The sequence below is a fragment of the Candoia aspera genome, chromosome 2 (genome assembly GCF_035149785.1).
Source record: "Candoia aspera isolate rCanAsp1 chromosome 2, rCanAsp1.hap2, whole genome shotgun sequence".
Taxonomy (NCBI): domain Eukaryota; kingdom Metazoa; phylum Chordata; class Lepidosauria; order Squamata; family Boidae; genus Candoia; species Candoia aspera.
In genome coordinates, this window is record NC_086154.1 from 265862369 (window position 1) to 265875984 (window position 13616).

Sequence of the window (13616 nt, forward strand, 5' to 3'; positions counted from 1 at the left end):
AAATATAAAAGTAGACAACTTTACATGTTTTTATAATTTGGTTTTTTATGAAACACTTATAGTTTGATTAAGTAAATGTTTTGATCTATTTCAATGTGAGAAGAAATTAAGACTATGTATATGGATTAATATTAAGGTTTGTATGATTTTATTAATTTAAAGTTTATTTGATGTTTTCAAGACTTCTAAGATATAAGAGTAAGTTTGGTTTTAGGTTCAATAGGACTAAGATTGTTATAGCATTGTTAAGTATAAAAGTAGACAATTCAATGTTTTATAATTTGATTTTTATTATAGTGGTTAGAAATATATAAAACAGTGGTAGGAAGGAATTACTTAAATAAATGGGTTTCTGTGGGAGGGGGGAAGTTGAATAGGTTTAAATAGTTGTTTAATTAATATGGGAGGGAACAATTGTTTTTGGTGATGGAATGATTTATAGAAATAATGGGCTTTTGGGTGGATTTAGAATAAGGGACTAATTATGGAAATTGCTGTATATACTTGCTGTTGAAAGTCGGAAGTCACTGTAATCTCTTTAAAAAAATCTCTTTTCATTTTGTTTTTCTACTTTTTCTTTTTTGTAGTTTTTTTATCTTAAGCTTTAAACTTAATAAAATTTGTATTGAAAAAAAGAAATATGCCACAGACTAGCACTCAGTAGACCAGCCATGAAGGTCTTGGAAAAGATATTCAAATGCTGTGATTATGGCAACCAGCTTGATGGATAACTGGCAAACAGAGGGAGAAAATGTAGAGGCAGTGACAGACTTTGTATTTCTAGGTGCAAAGATTACTGCAGATGCTGACTGCAGCCAGGAAATCAGAAGATGTTTAATTTTTGGGAGGAGAGCAATGACAAATCTTGATAAAATCGTTAAGAGCAGAGACATCACACTGACAACAAAGGCCCGCATAGTTAAAGCAATGGTGTTCCCTGTAGTAACATATGGCTGCGAGAGCTGGACCATAAGGAAGGATGAGTGAAGGAAGATAGATGCTTTTGAACTGTAGTGTTGGAGGAAAACTCTGAGAGTGCCTTGGACTGCAAGAAGATCAAACCAGTCCATACTCCAGGAAATAAAGCCAGACTGCTCAGTTGAGGGAATGATATTAAAGGCCAAACTGAAGTACTTTGGCCACATAATGAGAAGACAGGACACCCTGGAGAAGATGCTGATGGGGAGAGTGGAAGGCAAAAGGAAGAGGGGCCGACCAAGGACAAGATGGATGGATGATATTCTAGAGGTGATGGATTCGACCTTGGGGGAGCTGGGGGTGGCGACAACCGACAGGAAGCTCTGGCGTGGGCTGATTCATGAAGTCACGAAGAGTTGGAAGTGACTGAACGAATAAACAACGAACAAATATCAGATTTGTGCAAGCCATGGTATTCCCTGTGACACTCTATGGAAGTGAAAGTTGGGCTTTGATGAAGCAAGATAGGAAGAATATTGGTGCTTTTTAATTTTGGTGTTGGAGAAGACTCCTGATAATACCTTGGATAGCCAAGAAAACAACCTGATGGATCATCAAATGAATCAACCCAGAGTTCTTACTCAAGGCACAAATGACCAGGCTCAAATTATCCTGCTTTGGACACATTATGGGGGAAACAGCTCTCAGGAAAAGGCTGTAATGCTGGGAAAGAGGGAAGGAAAGAGGAGGAGAGGCAACCACAAGGGGGATGGACTCAGTTACAGATGCGATGAGTGCACCTTGGGGGGACATGAAAGAACAGGTTAGGGATAGATTGTCCTGGAGAAAATGTCTGGAGTGGAAAACAACTTCGTGGTACATAAAGAGTCAACACTGATTTGATGGCACATAATCAAGTGCTGATAGTCACAGTAATGAGATGGGCAACAATATAAATGGTTTAAAACAAAGGTGATGGAGCCTGCTAAACATTTTGTCCTTTCTGGCACCTTTCCCAGCTCTTAAATACCCTTTTTGAGGTGACCCAACTGGAACTGTGAACAGCTTTCCAACGTTTTCTTATCAAAGATTTATATAAGGGCATTACTATATTGGCTGGTTTTGGTTGACCTTTCCACTGAGTAGATATGCTCTTTTTACATAACCTCCAGTTGCTGCCCTCCCCACCAATCTCCCGACTGTTGATGGGAAGCACTGGCTCCCCCCACCCAACCTCATTCACCCAGCCTTCTCCCACTCTCTCGCCTAAGAGACCAAGGACACCCCGGGTGCTTGCACAGAGATGCATTTATTGACAAGCCTCCCCGCGGCAAGGCCAGTCCGGTCAGCAGAGAAAGGAGCGGCGCCCGCTACACGGCCGTGCCCGTGGGGCCCCGGGCTCCTCGCGTCCGCAGCAGCTCCTCCCGGTAGCCCTTCAGCAGCTGGTTGACCAGCGTCTTCTCGCTGTCCCGGCGGGGGAGCGGCAAGGGAGGGAGCGGGTTCCCCTTGTACTCTAGGACCGCCCTCTCGGCCCGGTCCAGGTTGTCGTTCTTGGGAATCCGCATCATCCGCGTGTAGCCGCCCTGGTGGGGCGCGAAGCGCGGCGCCAGCACTTTGAAGAGCTTGTGCACGAGGTCCTTCTCCTGAAAGGCAGCGCCGCGCTCAGTCCCGCGCCCGGCTCCGCGCCCCGCGCCCGGCTCCGCGCCCCGGCCCGCCGCCCGCTCACCGTCAGCCAGAAGTCGGCCAGGCGCATGGCCTGGGGGTCCGCGTCGCCGCGCTTGGCGTGGTCGATCAGCTGCGGGGCAGAAACGACAAGAGGTGGGGTGGGCCGAGGCTCCCCGCCTGCCCGCCCCCGGCCCGGCCCGGCCCCTCGGGCAGAGCCGCCCCGCCCCACTCACGCGCTCGGCGTAGAAGCGCATCTCGTCCGCGCGGGCGCGCGTGGTCTCGATCCGCTCGTGGCGCACCAGGCCCGTGACCAGGTTCCGCAGCATGTCGAGGCGCGAGCGCGGCCCGAGCCCGAACCGCCGCCGCAGCCGCCCGTGGGAGATACAGGCCACCGCCGTCAACCTCATGGCAGGATCGCCGCCGGAAGCCACCTTCGTCATCGCGCGCGCACGCGCGCGGCGGAAGGGCCGCCTCGCCGGGGCGCGAGCGCTTGATTGGTGAGCACCGGCGCGGTAACCGGGCAACGGGGGGCGGGGCGTCCGGCCTCCGACGGGGGCTGGAGGTGCCTGCTCGCCCCCGAGGGTGGGCTCCCCGCGGCGCCGGGGGGTGGGGACACGGAGCGTTGCTGCCACCTCCCCGGCGCGAGAGGCCTCGGGGGCAGAGCGCTCCCGACGGGGGAGGCGGGAGGTGCCTCGGCCCGGGAGTGGAGGGAGCGGGGTCCTCACTTGGCGACCGGGCCCTCCGCCTCCCGTCCCATCCGGAGCGGTTTCCAGACGCCGCGCTGAAGCCACGCCCGAGGACAGTTGGCGCCGAGCCCGCAGGGACCGTGGACCCGGGCCCCTCGGGGCAGCAGGCTCCTGGCATGAGGGGGCTGCTGGGGGCAGGTTCAGAGCCCTCCCTCGCCTCGACCCACTGTGGCGCGAGGCCCCTCTTCTGGGGCCCCCGCACCCGAGGCGGCCCCGGTGGACATCCTCCTGCCCCGGTGGCTGTCCAACCTCTCCTTGAAACCTTTCAGTGATGCAGCCCCCGTGACTCCAGGAGCCGCGCCACTACGTAGAGGCTCTCGCGGTCAGGAAACTGCTGAGTTTGGATCTTCCTCTGTAAGGCTTCCGTGGTTCTAACCCTAACCCTTAGATAGTCCTTCAGATGTTGGCAGACTGCTATGATGCCTCCCCTCCTCTTTAGGATAGATGTGCCCAGTTCCTTTAATTATGCTTGATAGGATTTAGCCTCTAACCCCCTGGGCTTCACTGACGACAGTTCTGACAGTTCTGATAGTTCCTCGGCATCTTTCTTGTTAGGAGTATGATTAAAGGCATTTTTGCATTGGCTGGTAATGCTTGATGAAAGGGAAGGACTCTCAAAAAGGAGACGAGGTTGTGCTTGTAAACCTATACTGGCTTCAGCCAAACTGTATTATTTTTTAAGAGGACCAGTGTGGAGTAATGGGGAAGGGGTTGGAGTAGGAGCAGGGACCCAGGTTCTTGTTACCTATAGCCACAGAAACTTGCTGGATTAGGGCTAACTGGGTCCCTAGATAATGACTGCAGGGGCCCCTTAAGACTTTCATCTAACTTTATTTTGCAGGATGGAGAAGGTGTGGACTGGGTTGGCAGCTTTAGTTGCACCCCTGCCACATGCAGCATTCCTTGCCCCTGGTCGGTTTGGAAATGTTTTGGCCTTTGTGCACCAGTGCAACCAAACCCCAATTTTATTCCAGGCATGTTTATATTATTCTATGCCAATTAGAGTTCCTACTCTGCAAGACCGCATACTCTGCATCCCCACCAACACAGAGATCATGCAGTATACTGATAAACACAATTGTTGTTTTATCATTTTGAATAGGGGTTAATGTTCACATTAGTCTTAACTGTTTCTGAATGTTTGAAACATAAATTTCTCTTGGGAGGAGCATGATGTCTTCTGCAACTAAAATCTACAGAAATTTTGTTCTTACTGTCCCACTTTTTTTGTCTTAGAATAGCCAAAAACAACAATTCTGTAACAATTTCATGCAGAAACTGAAATTCTTGACATAATATTGGAAGCAAAAATAAAAGTAAAAATAAAATATTTTAGATATGAAAAGTTTCCCTCCCGATATCAAGGTACTATTCAAAAATATATGAATTATTTAAAAGTTGACAGAGGTGATAGAACAAATAATATTCAAAATGTTTATTCTAAATGTAAACTTCTCATATTTCACTGCTAGTACATGTTTAATATTGGTGTTTCAGTTATATTGATAGATTTATTTATTTATTTAGTTCCCTTTTTGGGGGAGATGGGCAGTGATGGAAATTTGAAATATAAATAAATAAATATTGATATATGCTTAAATTAGAGCCATTCATAAAGGTCTGGCATTCACACCAAAAGATCAAGGTAGGTGACTGGGTGCTGTGCATCTTGCTTTTTAAAATTTCTATCAGAGCATTTTGTCTACTTAGCTCTCTTCGTAGTTTACTGAAAACAAAGCATAACATTTGTTTAAACCATTGCCCCAGGCTTATTTATTAACCATACCAATACAGTAAGCATTGTTTCAGTTTAGGAATCATGATATTCTAAAGTGAGTTCTAAACAATATTTTCAAATCTGGTTGAGATAATCACTTTATTTAGCAAGTGATACAGCTTGTTTTAGAATACCCTCAGACTTTCATTAGGCAATCTACAAAGATCCCTGCTATCACCATTTGGTATCTAATCCTGGCTAATTAATAATAAATTTGATACAGATTTATTTCTCAGTCTCATTCTGTAGTACCATTATGGTTTTTATGTTGAAATTTGCTTTAATACCCTTTCCAGTATTAAAAATATTCTTGATCTTCATGTAGATCCTATCTGGAAAAGCAATTATTTCACTGCTGATACTGTGTGAATGTTATTTACCATGTGCAAATATGTGACTATTATTTCTCAAAGGGGATATGTAAAATTTTGTTGGAGTTTTAGAAGTTCTTCCTTCATTGATTCTGATAACTTGAAATATTTCATTTATAATAGTGATGAATTATCACATTGGCAAGTTAAAATGGAGTATTACTGTACAGCTGTAGATGTTCTCTGGGTATCTCCAGTCAGTGGGAGGTGCTAATTTTTGGAATAGACTGGAGGGGAGGAAGTATATAGGTCTCAAATAAGGTGTAACAGAGGGAAAGAGATTCTCATGGTTGTAGCAAGGATTTGTTTCCTTTGTCCCTTCTCAGATAGGCCCTCAGTGGGAATGTTGCAATGTGAAGGTACACTTCTTGTAGGCAGTGTAGAGCAGGAGCATTGCATGCAGAATTTGCCAGCATATGGCCATGGCCATGCGCACTTGGGGCTCCTGGAGCCCACGGGGCCAGCGCTGGTGTGTGCTTATGACTTGACAGAAGACTGAGTGCTCTGACACCCTCAGTGAGCCAGTCCAACGTGGGGGCTGTACTGTCACAAGGTGTCCAAATACCAAATCAATCCCTGTAAGATGCACAGCCTGGGGTTTACGCACAGTCCCAGTGTGACCCCTTGTCTCTCCAGCTGCTCCAGGTGGCTGTGACTGTCCTGTTCCCATCTTTGCAGTAGGCTCCAGTACCAGGCTGAGACCCTGGAAACAAAGCTGTACTTCCAGATCAGCAGCAGCTGGGCTCTGGACACCTTGGAAGATAGGCTTGGAAGCCCCAGGCCTGTGTATGGTGCCCCTCAGCCATTGCAGAGATTCATCTAGTGGGGACCAGGGTGCCCACAGCTGGTACCCCCCAGCCATAGCCAGGGCCACCAAGTAGCCATTACCTTATGCTACCCCTTACTCTTGATGCATCTTTCTACTAGTTGGTGCCCTTGGCAACCCTTTATGAACATGGGCAACTTAGAACTTTGATTGATTCAACATTCCAGAAATTTCTCTGCCAGTTTATGTTCTCTGCTGCCAATTACACAGACAGCTTCTGGTACAAACTCAAGGAACAAATTGACATTGTAAATCTTTACCTGGAGTAACATGAGAGCATGTTACAGACTTAAAATTGTATGGTGTAAGCACATAGAAGACAGGGAGAAGAGCCGCTTTTTTCAGAAGAGACCAGAGAGACAAATCACAGTTCAGGAAGAATCCAACAGTAGTCATTTTCCTATGTGGGTAATCCCACATAGCATATAAACAGGGTTAGGGTTAGGAAACCAGACATTTTTTGGAAACCAGACATTTTTTATTGAAATAAGTCCGTCCTACAATGACCACCAGTGCTCTAAGCACAGCTACTGGTGGCCAGGCATGTTAAAAGCCAACGGTATATAAAATTGTTGCGTCTGACCCGTGAAACCCTCCAAGTCCATGCCATCCCAGTCCTGGGAGGTACCCGCCATAAGCTGCTGGTGCATAGTTACGTCACTGGTGGTAACGTGGGATCTCACCAGCGCAAGGGCCAGAGGCGTCGCCACCCTCCTTTGGGCAGGTGCTCCAGCTCCACCTCCCGGATGCAGGCCACCCGATTGGCCACCTCTTCCGCCACCTACTCCACCCAGTCTGGCGGGACTGAGCCTTCATGCCTTTCCATCACCTCATGGTGCCTCCGGATGGAGCAGAGGATGAAAAGGATGACAGCATTGATCTGCACCATCAACCAGGAGGCCTCGTGCCAGGTCACACACATCGCCCTCAGCCGCACCCACAGTGCGCGTTGTTCCCTGGTCGACAACACAGAGGTGTAGACTACACACAGGTGGAACACCCGTTGCTCCCTCTGCTTCGACCTGGCTCCCTCTTCCGAGCCTGCCGCAGAGAAATCAAGGACTGCGAGCCTGCCTGGCACCTCCTCTACCCGCTGGCAAAGGCAGAGCCTGGGTCCGGAGCGTGTGAGGACCCCAAGGCCCACCTGCCCCTCCATCCTGTAACTCCAAAAGGACACGCCACCCCGCCAGAGACACTGTGCTGCTGTCTGGTGGTGCTCAGTGAAGTGTGTCTCCTACAGGACAACATCCACCTGCAGGCTGCTGGTGGCCCGCAGGATCTCCATGCTCCAACGGTCCTGTCAGAACCCATTGATGTTCCCTGTGGCCACCAAAAGAAGTGCCCTAGGACCTTGGTGCACCCCAGCGCCCCCGTCCCCAGTCAGGCGCCACTGGGAGGCAGAGGAGGGGGCACACACCTCCCCTCTCCCCTAGAACCCGTGGACTGTGAGAGCACTCTGGGAGCCAAGGATGCAGTCCCGGTGCAGTCTGGGCCATCATTGGCCAAAGTCCCCCCGAACTTTAGTGACTGTTGTTCCACGTCATCCCTCCTCCGTGGGACAGCGGCTCTGAGGCCGATGAGGCCATGGTACCCCCGCAGGCCCACCCAGCACCTGACAAATGGCCGTCTGCCTCCTGAGAGGACACTACCTCTGGACCCTCCTGCCCCTCGATGGCGTCAACTTCCTCCTCTCTGCCTGTGGTCAAATGCAGGACCATGGAGGAGGGAATCCCCTACCCCCTGAGTCCTGGGGAGCGGCCCATGGCCCCTGCCTCCTTGAGAGCCTCTCCAACAATGGCAGCGATGGAATGGCTATGCGGGAGGTGTCTGCCCCCTGTCTAAGGCCGTTGGTGGAACAAGGGTCAGGAGCTCCATCTGCACCAGACTAGGCAGCGCTGTGACACTCAGCGGATGGACCCTTGCCCGGGTCTGGTGGGTCTGTTGGCGCCCTGCCCTGCCCGCACTTGGAAGCAACTGGTGGAAGGAGGTGGCCCCTGTTGTCCCAGTTCAAGGTGTCTGGCACGTCAGCCAGGATGAGGGAGGGTGACGAGGCCACTGTGACCTCTGGTGCCTGCACGATGAGCTCCCAGAGTGTGCTGGAGAAGCTGCCCACTTATCCCTGCTCTGCCTCCCCCCCCCAGCCTCTTCCACTGATGTGGGAGACACCAGTATCATGTAGTAGTTGCGCTGGGGCTGTGGGGGTCCCTGAGCACCATTGAGAGCATGCATGATCCACTCCATGTACCCGCTGCATCCCTCGTGCCTTCTTTGGGACGCCCTCCTCCTGCAGGCGGCGTATGTGTCCCCACATGATGTCCCCCGCCTTGATGAACTCCATGTTGGCCTCACCCTATGCCATCCCTTCCGGTGAGCCTCCATCCCCCTCATGGTTGCTTCAGTCGGCTTGCCTGGCCCCTGCTCGAAGTCCCACATCCCCAGTGCGGTCCCGCATGCCCCTCCTGCTGCTATGCACCTCTCCACCTTCAGATGCATGATGTCCCTCTCCTGGGGACCTGCTGCCTAGTAGCCCCTTTCGCAACCATCCCTGACCACTGGCCCTATCAGTTGGGTGACCTCCATAGCCACTCCCCATTGGCAGACTGGCTGTCCTCACCTCCTCCGCCCTGAGTGCTCTTGCGGCCTACAGAGGTTGCAGTGGATTATATCCCTGTATGCAGCAGCCTGGTGGCCGTGAGCACTGCAGCGGGTGCACAGTGGAGTTGTGCAAGCCCACCGGTGATGCTTGTAGGAGCCATGGGTGAAGCAGGCACGGGGCGTGTCATCCCCTGGTCGGCACCCAGGTAGTATTTTGGCAGCCACCAGGTGCCACCCGGGGGGAACCGCACCAGTGCCCGCACCTCCCCCATCCACAGGTTCACCTCATCGCGGACCTTCTCTAGGTGCAGGACAACCTGTCCAAACTGCCTGAGCCATGTAGCACATCCTGCAGTAGGATGGTGGGGGTCTGAAAGATCACAAAGACCAGTTGGACGTCACCCTCCACCACTGCTGCAACCTCAAACTCCTGCAGTAGCTCAGGCCATGCACTCGTGAGACCATAGCAACCATGGGCAAAGCAGCAGAATGCTCTGAAGGACAGGAAGCAAATGTCCACCTATCGTGAGTCTGGCGGCTGGATGACTGCTGTGAGAAGGGACAGCAGGAAAGCCGGGCAGGAGCAGATTTTCATGTTCACCGTTCCGGTGTTTGTCTACATCGTAACGATTCGCTTGCCAAGGTGCTGATACGTGTCCGGGCTGGGAGGGTGCTGCTGAGAGCCTTGTACAGGAGACGTGCTGATCTGTGCCCGGAGGAATGTGTTTAGGCTATCTCTGAAATGTCAAGGTCTTTTTGCCCGTTGATCAGCAGAGCTCATTAGGAGCACCTGGGAATGTGGGGCGAACTGTATGTGAGGGAGGGGGTGGGGTGTTGGTTGCAAAGACGCTATTTAGTTTGAGTTTAGGCACGCTTTTCTCATTCTCAGCTTTTTATCTGTTTGCACTCTTTTCTAAATAAATCCAGAACCTGAATTGACATTTTGAGTCTGAGAGTTTTATTTAGAATAAGGCAATCATCACATAAAGCTGAGAATCATTTTTCAAACCAACCTCGCTACTCTTTACCAGAAAATTTTCTTGTGAAAGAGGAATTAGCGATGGCTGAAGGGGGAAAGGATCCCACAGAGCTCGAGGAGCAGGCGGAACAACTCCCTGAGTCGATGTTCCCGAGCAGGGACCCAAGCCCTGTCCCAGCCCAAGCCACACCTCAGTCCGGGGACTCCTACTCTATCGCGGGGTCGAAGAAACCCCCGCCGGATGACATGGAGGCACAGGAACAATTTTTATGGGATGCCCTGGTGGACCCCCGACCAGGCACGTCCCGCTCCACATGGAAGCTCCGCTGGCCCGACACTCCTAGAGAGGTGCGACCAGATGTATCAGGGAGCCCACCGCTGGAAGGTCCAGCGCTGGAGGACTCTGCTACACCTGACAGGATTAGGGTCCTGGAGTCCAAGATCGAATCCATGGAACACGTCTTGCGTTCTATGTCGGCTGCCTTTGGGGACCTAGTACGGATCGTCCGAGGTCCTGGGGCAATGAGGGCACCTAGCCTCCCGCCTTCCCCATCACCGGCTGCTGGAGGAGGGACCCCGCCTCGAGCTTTTCCATTGGGTCCGTGTGGATCCACTCCCATAGGGGTGGCCCCAGGCAACAATCAGGTGGGGTCCCGCAGGTTGGGGGAACCCTCCGGGACTTCCCGGTGAAGTTTGATGGTGACCCCGCTAACCTGTCCTTTCTCACCAATGCTGCCAGCTTCATGAGACGGCATGGCCACCTCTTTCCTTCGGAGGAAGAGAAGATAGCTGCAGTGGCCATGAAGTTGAAAGGCAGGGCTGCTGACTGGTATGTACAACTGTTGGAGATTGGGGCCCCTGCCCTGGCCACATTCGATGCCTTTTTGGCTGCGCTGAAGTGCTACTTTGAAGATCCCTTGGCTAAAGAGAGGGCTAAGGACGCTCTTAAAGAACTGGTTCAGGGACAGAAGCCTGTGGCTGACTATGCACTTGAATTCAAGGTTTTGGCAGGTAAAGTTCCTGAATGGTCCGAGGCCACCTTAACTGATTGCTTTACGGATGGACTCAATCGTGAAGTCTTGTGCTGGGCACTTGGCTGGGACGATCCCAACTCATTACATGATTGGATTTGCCTTGCTGGTAAAGCAGAACATGCCCAGCACACTTTTATGATGGCGACCAAAGAAGACAAGCCTGTCACCACTACCCGAGCTCCGGTTCTTCCGTCGACTTCTAGATGGGATGCGGAGAAGCAACGCCTCTTTGTCTGCGGGCAATGCATCACCTGTGGAAAACCGGGTCACCGCGCTGTTGACTGCCCTAAAGCTAAGGTACCGGATCTTTCCGCAAAAGTGCCTCAAAAACCAACCAAGAAACCGACCAACCCTCCTCGTCGGTTGACAGGGGCGCTGGCTACTGTGGACGACGACATCTACACCCTGGGAGATGAATTAGCGGCTTTGGAACAGCTGGCGGGAAACGACTTCCACCTGTCTTAACCAGCGCCACGGGGCAGGTGGTTCGATCCGGGCTCAATCCTAACATGGTGAGTGCTGATTGCCCTATCCTCGCTGTCAAAATTGAATTGGGATTTCAATCCAAATCCCTCGAGGTCTGGGCTTTATTGGACTCAGGCTGTTCTCGATGTTTAATACATCCTGACTTAGTCAAGGCATTGGATTTGCCCTGCTTCCCTCTCCCAAAGCTGCTGATTTTTCAACAGCTGGATGGCTCCACAGCAGGGGGGGGGGCTACCCAGTTTACTGGGGACGTAGCTTTGCGTATGGGGTCCCGTTTCGAACTCATTCAGTTCATCACACAGATGACCTCCCATACCAAACTGCGTGGCTGGAAGCCTCCCATCCACCCCATGTATTTGAAATGGAGTACGTAGTGCTCCCGGCCTGATGTATCCAACGTCTGCAGCTACCCCCCTCTCCGGGGATGCTCCCTCCTCATGTGAGTTGCCTGTGTCTGGGTCAACCCCCACCAAGGCAAGGATCAAGGTAAACTCTGCTGCCGAGCAGCCTTGCTCCATCACCACTGCCCACCTAGCCCACACAGATGGCTGCACTCCTCCCGCCACCGAAGCATAGGAAAGTGCCTGCCTTGCAGCACCTGCACATGACCCCTTCACCATTGTAGTCTCTGCAGTGTTGGATTCTCATGGAGCTGGAGCCTGCTTCGTCCCTGCTGCACCCCCGAGGTCTCCACACCCCGACTGACCCACAGAGGTGAAGAGCGCGGAGTGATAGACCTCCCTGAGCTGCACTCTGCTGATCTTGAGGCTCTGTCATGTTCGCCATTGCGATGTTTGATTTACATCGTAACGTTTCGCATGCCATGGTGCTGACGCGCGTTCCAGTTGGGAGGGAGCTCCTGGGAGACCTTGTACCAGGCTGTCTATCTGTTTTCTTGGGGATGGAATGTGTTTGGGTTATCATTGGTGTTCAAGGTCTTTTTACCCATTGATTAATAGAACTCGTTAGGGGCACCTGGAATGGGGAACTTGAAACGGTTGTACGGGGAGAGGGCTTACATTCGCACCGAGGGTTTTTAGTTTGTATTTGGCGCGCTTCTGCTCATTCTCAGCTTTCTTTGTACTTGCACACTATTCTTAAATGAACCAGATTTGATTCAAGCTCTTGCTTGTGAGTCTGAGTGTGTTTTAGGATAGGCAACCATTACATAAAGCTGAGAATCTTTGTAATTCCCGTTAACTCCTTCCAAGGCTATTCCTTGCAAGGAAATTAGCGATGACCAAATCAAGACCAACATCCGAGGGGCTGGAACCGCAAGCTGGTCCAGCACCGAAGAGCCCCCTTCCCCCTGACCTTTCGTTCTACCCGAGGGGCTCCAGCTCAAGCCCTGAGCTGGGGGGATCCAGCGATGAGGGTGAACCCAAGGAAGAGGCGGCTGGGACTTCCTGGAAGTATTGGTTCCCTTTGACTCCCGAGGGAGAGTTGACCAAAGTGGCCCCAGAGAAACGACCAGACACCCGATGAGGGGAAGGATCACTGACCCCTGAGAGGGTGAGGAGGTTGGAGGTGAAGGTGGAGTCGATGGAAGACCTGCTGAAAACCCTGTTGATTGCGATGGGTGACCAGGGAAGCCGCGACAAGAGTCCTCGCTCTCCACAGCCCTCCTCCCCTCCTTCTAGCGGACCGCAGCTGGCACGAGGCCAGAGGAGACATCGCGACGGAGCCTCACCATGGAGAGGGTCCTCTGGGGTGTCCTGGGCCCCTACAGCTCAAACCACAACTGGGTCCCCTCCAACTGGGAAGGTGGCGAAGGACTTCGCTGTCAAATTTGATGGAGACCCCACCAAACTTTCCTTTTTCATAACCAACGTGAAAAACTACATGAAGCAATACGGGTCGTGCTTCACCTCTGAAGAGGCTAAGATATTGGCCATCACCCCTAAGCTGAAGGGCAGAGCAGTGGACTGGTATGTCCAACTGACGGAAGCAGATGCTCCTGAGCTCAGGTCGTTCGATGACTTCATGTTCGCCTTGAAGCTGTTCTTTGAAGACCCCCTAGCCAAAGCCAGGGCTAAGGAGGCACTCAAAGAACTCACCCAAGGACCCAGGTCAGTAGCTGATTATGCCCTTGAATTCAAAGCTTTGGTGGGCAAGGTTCCCGACTGGTCCCAATCAACACTCATCGAGAGATTCAAAGAAGGGCTCAACCGAGACGTCCTCAGGTGGGCGCTGGGCAGAGATGATCTGGAGTCACTGTA

At 51.8% G+C, this 13616-nt stretch overlaps 2 protein-coding genes across 2 annotated transcripts; both read right to left on the minus strand.

The window, feature by feature from the left end:
* Window positions 1–2206: 2206 nt before the first annotated feature.
* MRPL17 (mitochondrial ribosomal protein L17) lies at window positions 2207–3028 on the minus strand. The gene is made up of 3 exons (XM_063291147.1): window positions 2817–3028; window positions 2645–2713; window positions 2207–2561 (listed from the first exon to the last, which is right to left on the minus strand). Exons 1-3 carry the CDS (start codon window positions 3021–3023, stop codon window positions 2289–2291), a joined length of 549 nt encoding a protein of 182 aa, XP_063147217.1. The 5' UTR covers window positions 3024–3028; the 3' UTR covers window positions 2207–2288.
* Window positions 3029–5811: 2783 nt separating this feature from the next.
* Window positions 5812–6339, minus strand: LOC134490288 (FANCD2 opposite strand protein-like). The gene has a single exon (XM_063293206.1). It carries the CDS (start codon window positions 6337–6339, stop codon window positions 5812–5814), a length of 528 nt encoding a protein of 175 aa, XP_063149276.1.
* Window positions 6340–13616: the final 7277 nt, after the last annotated feature.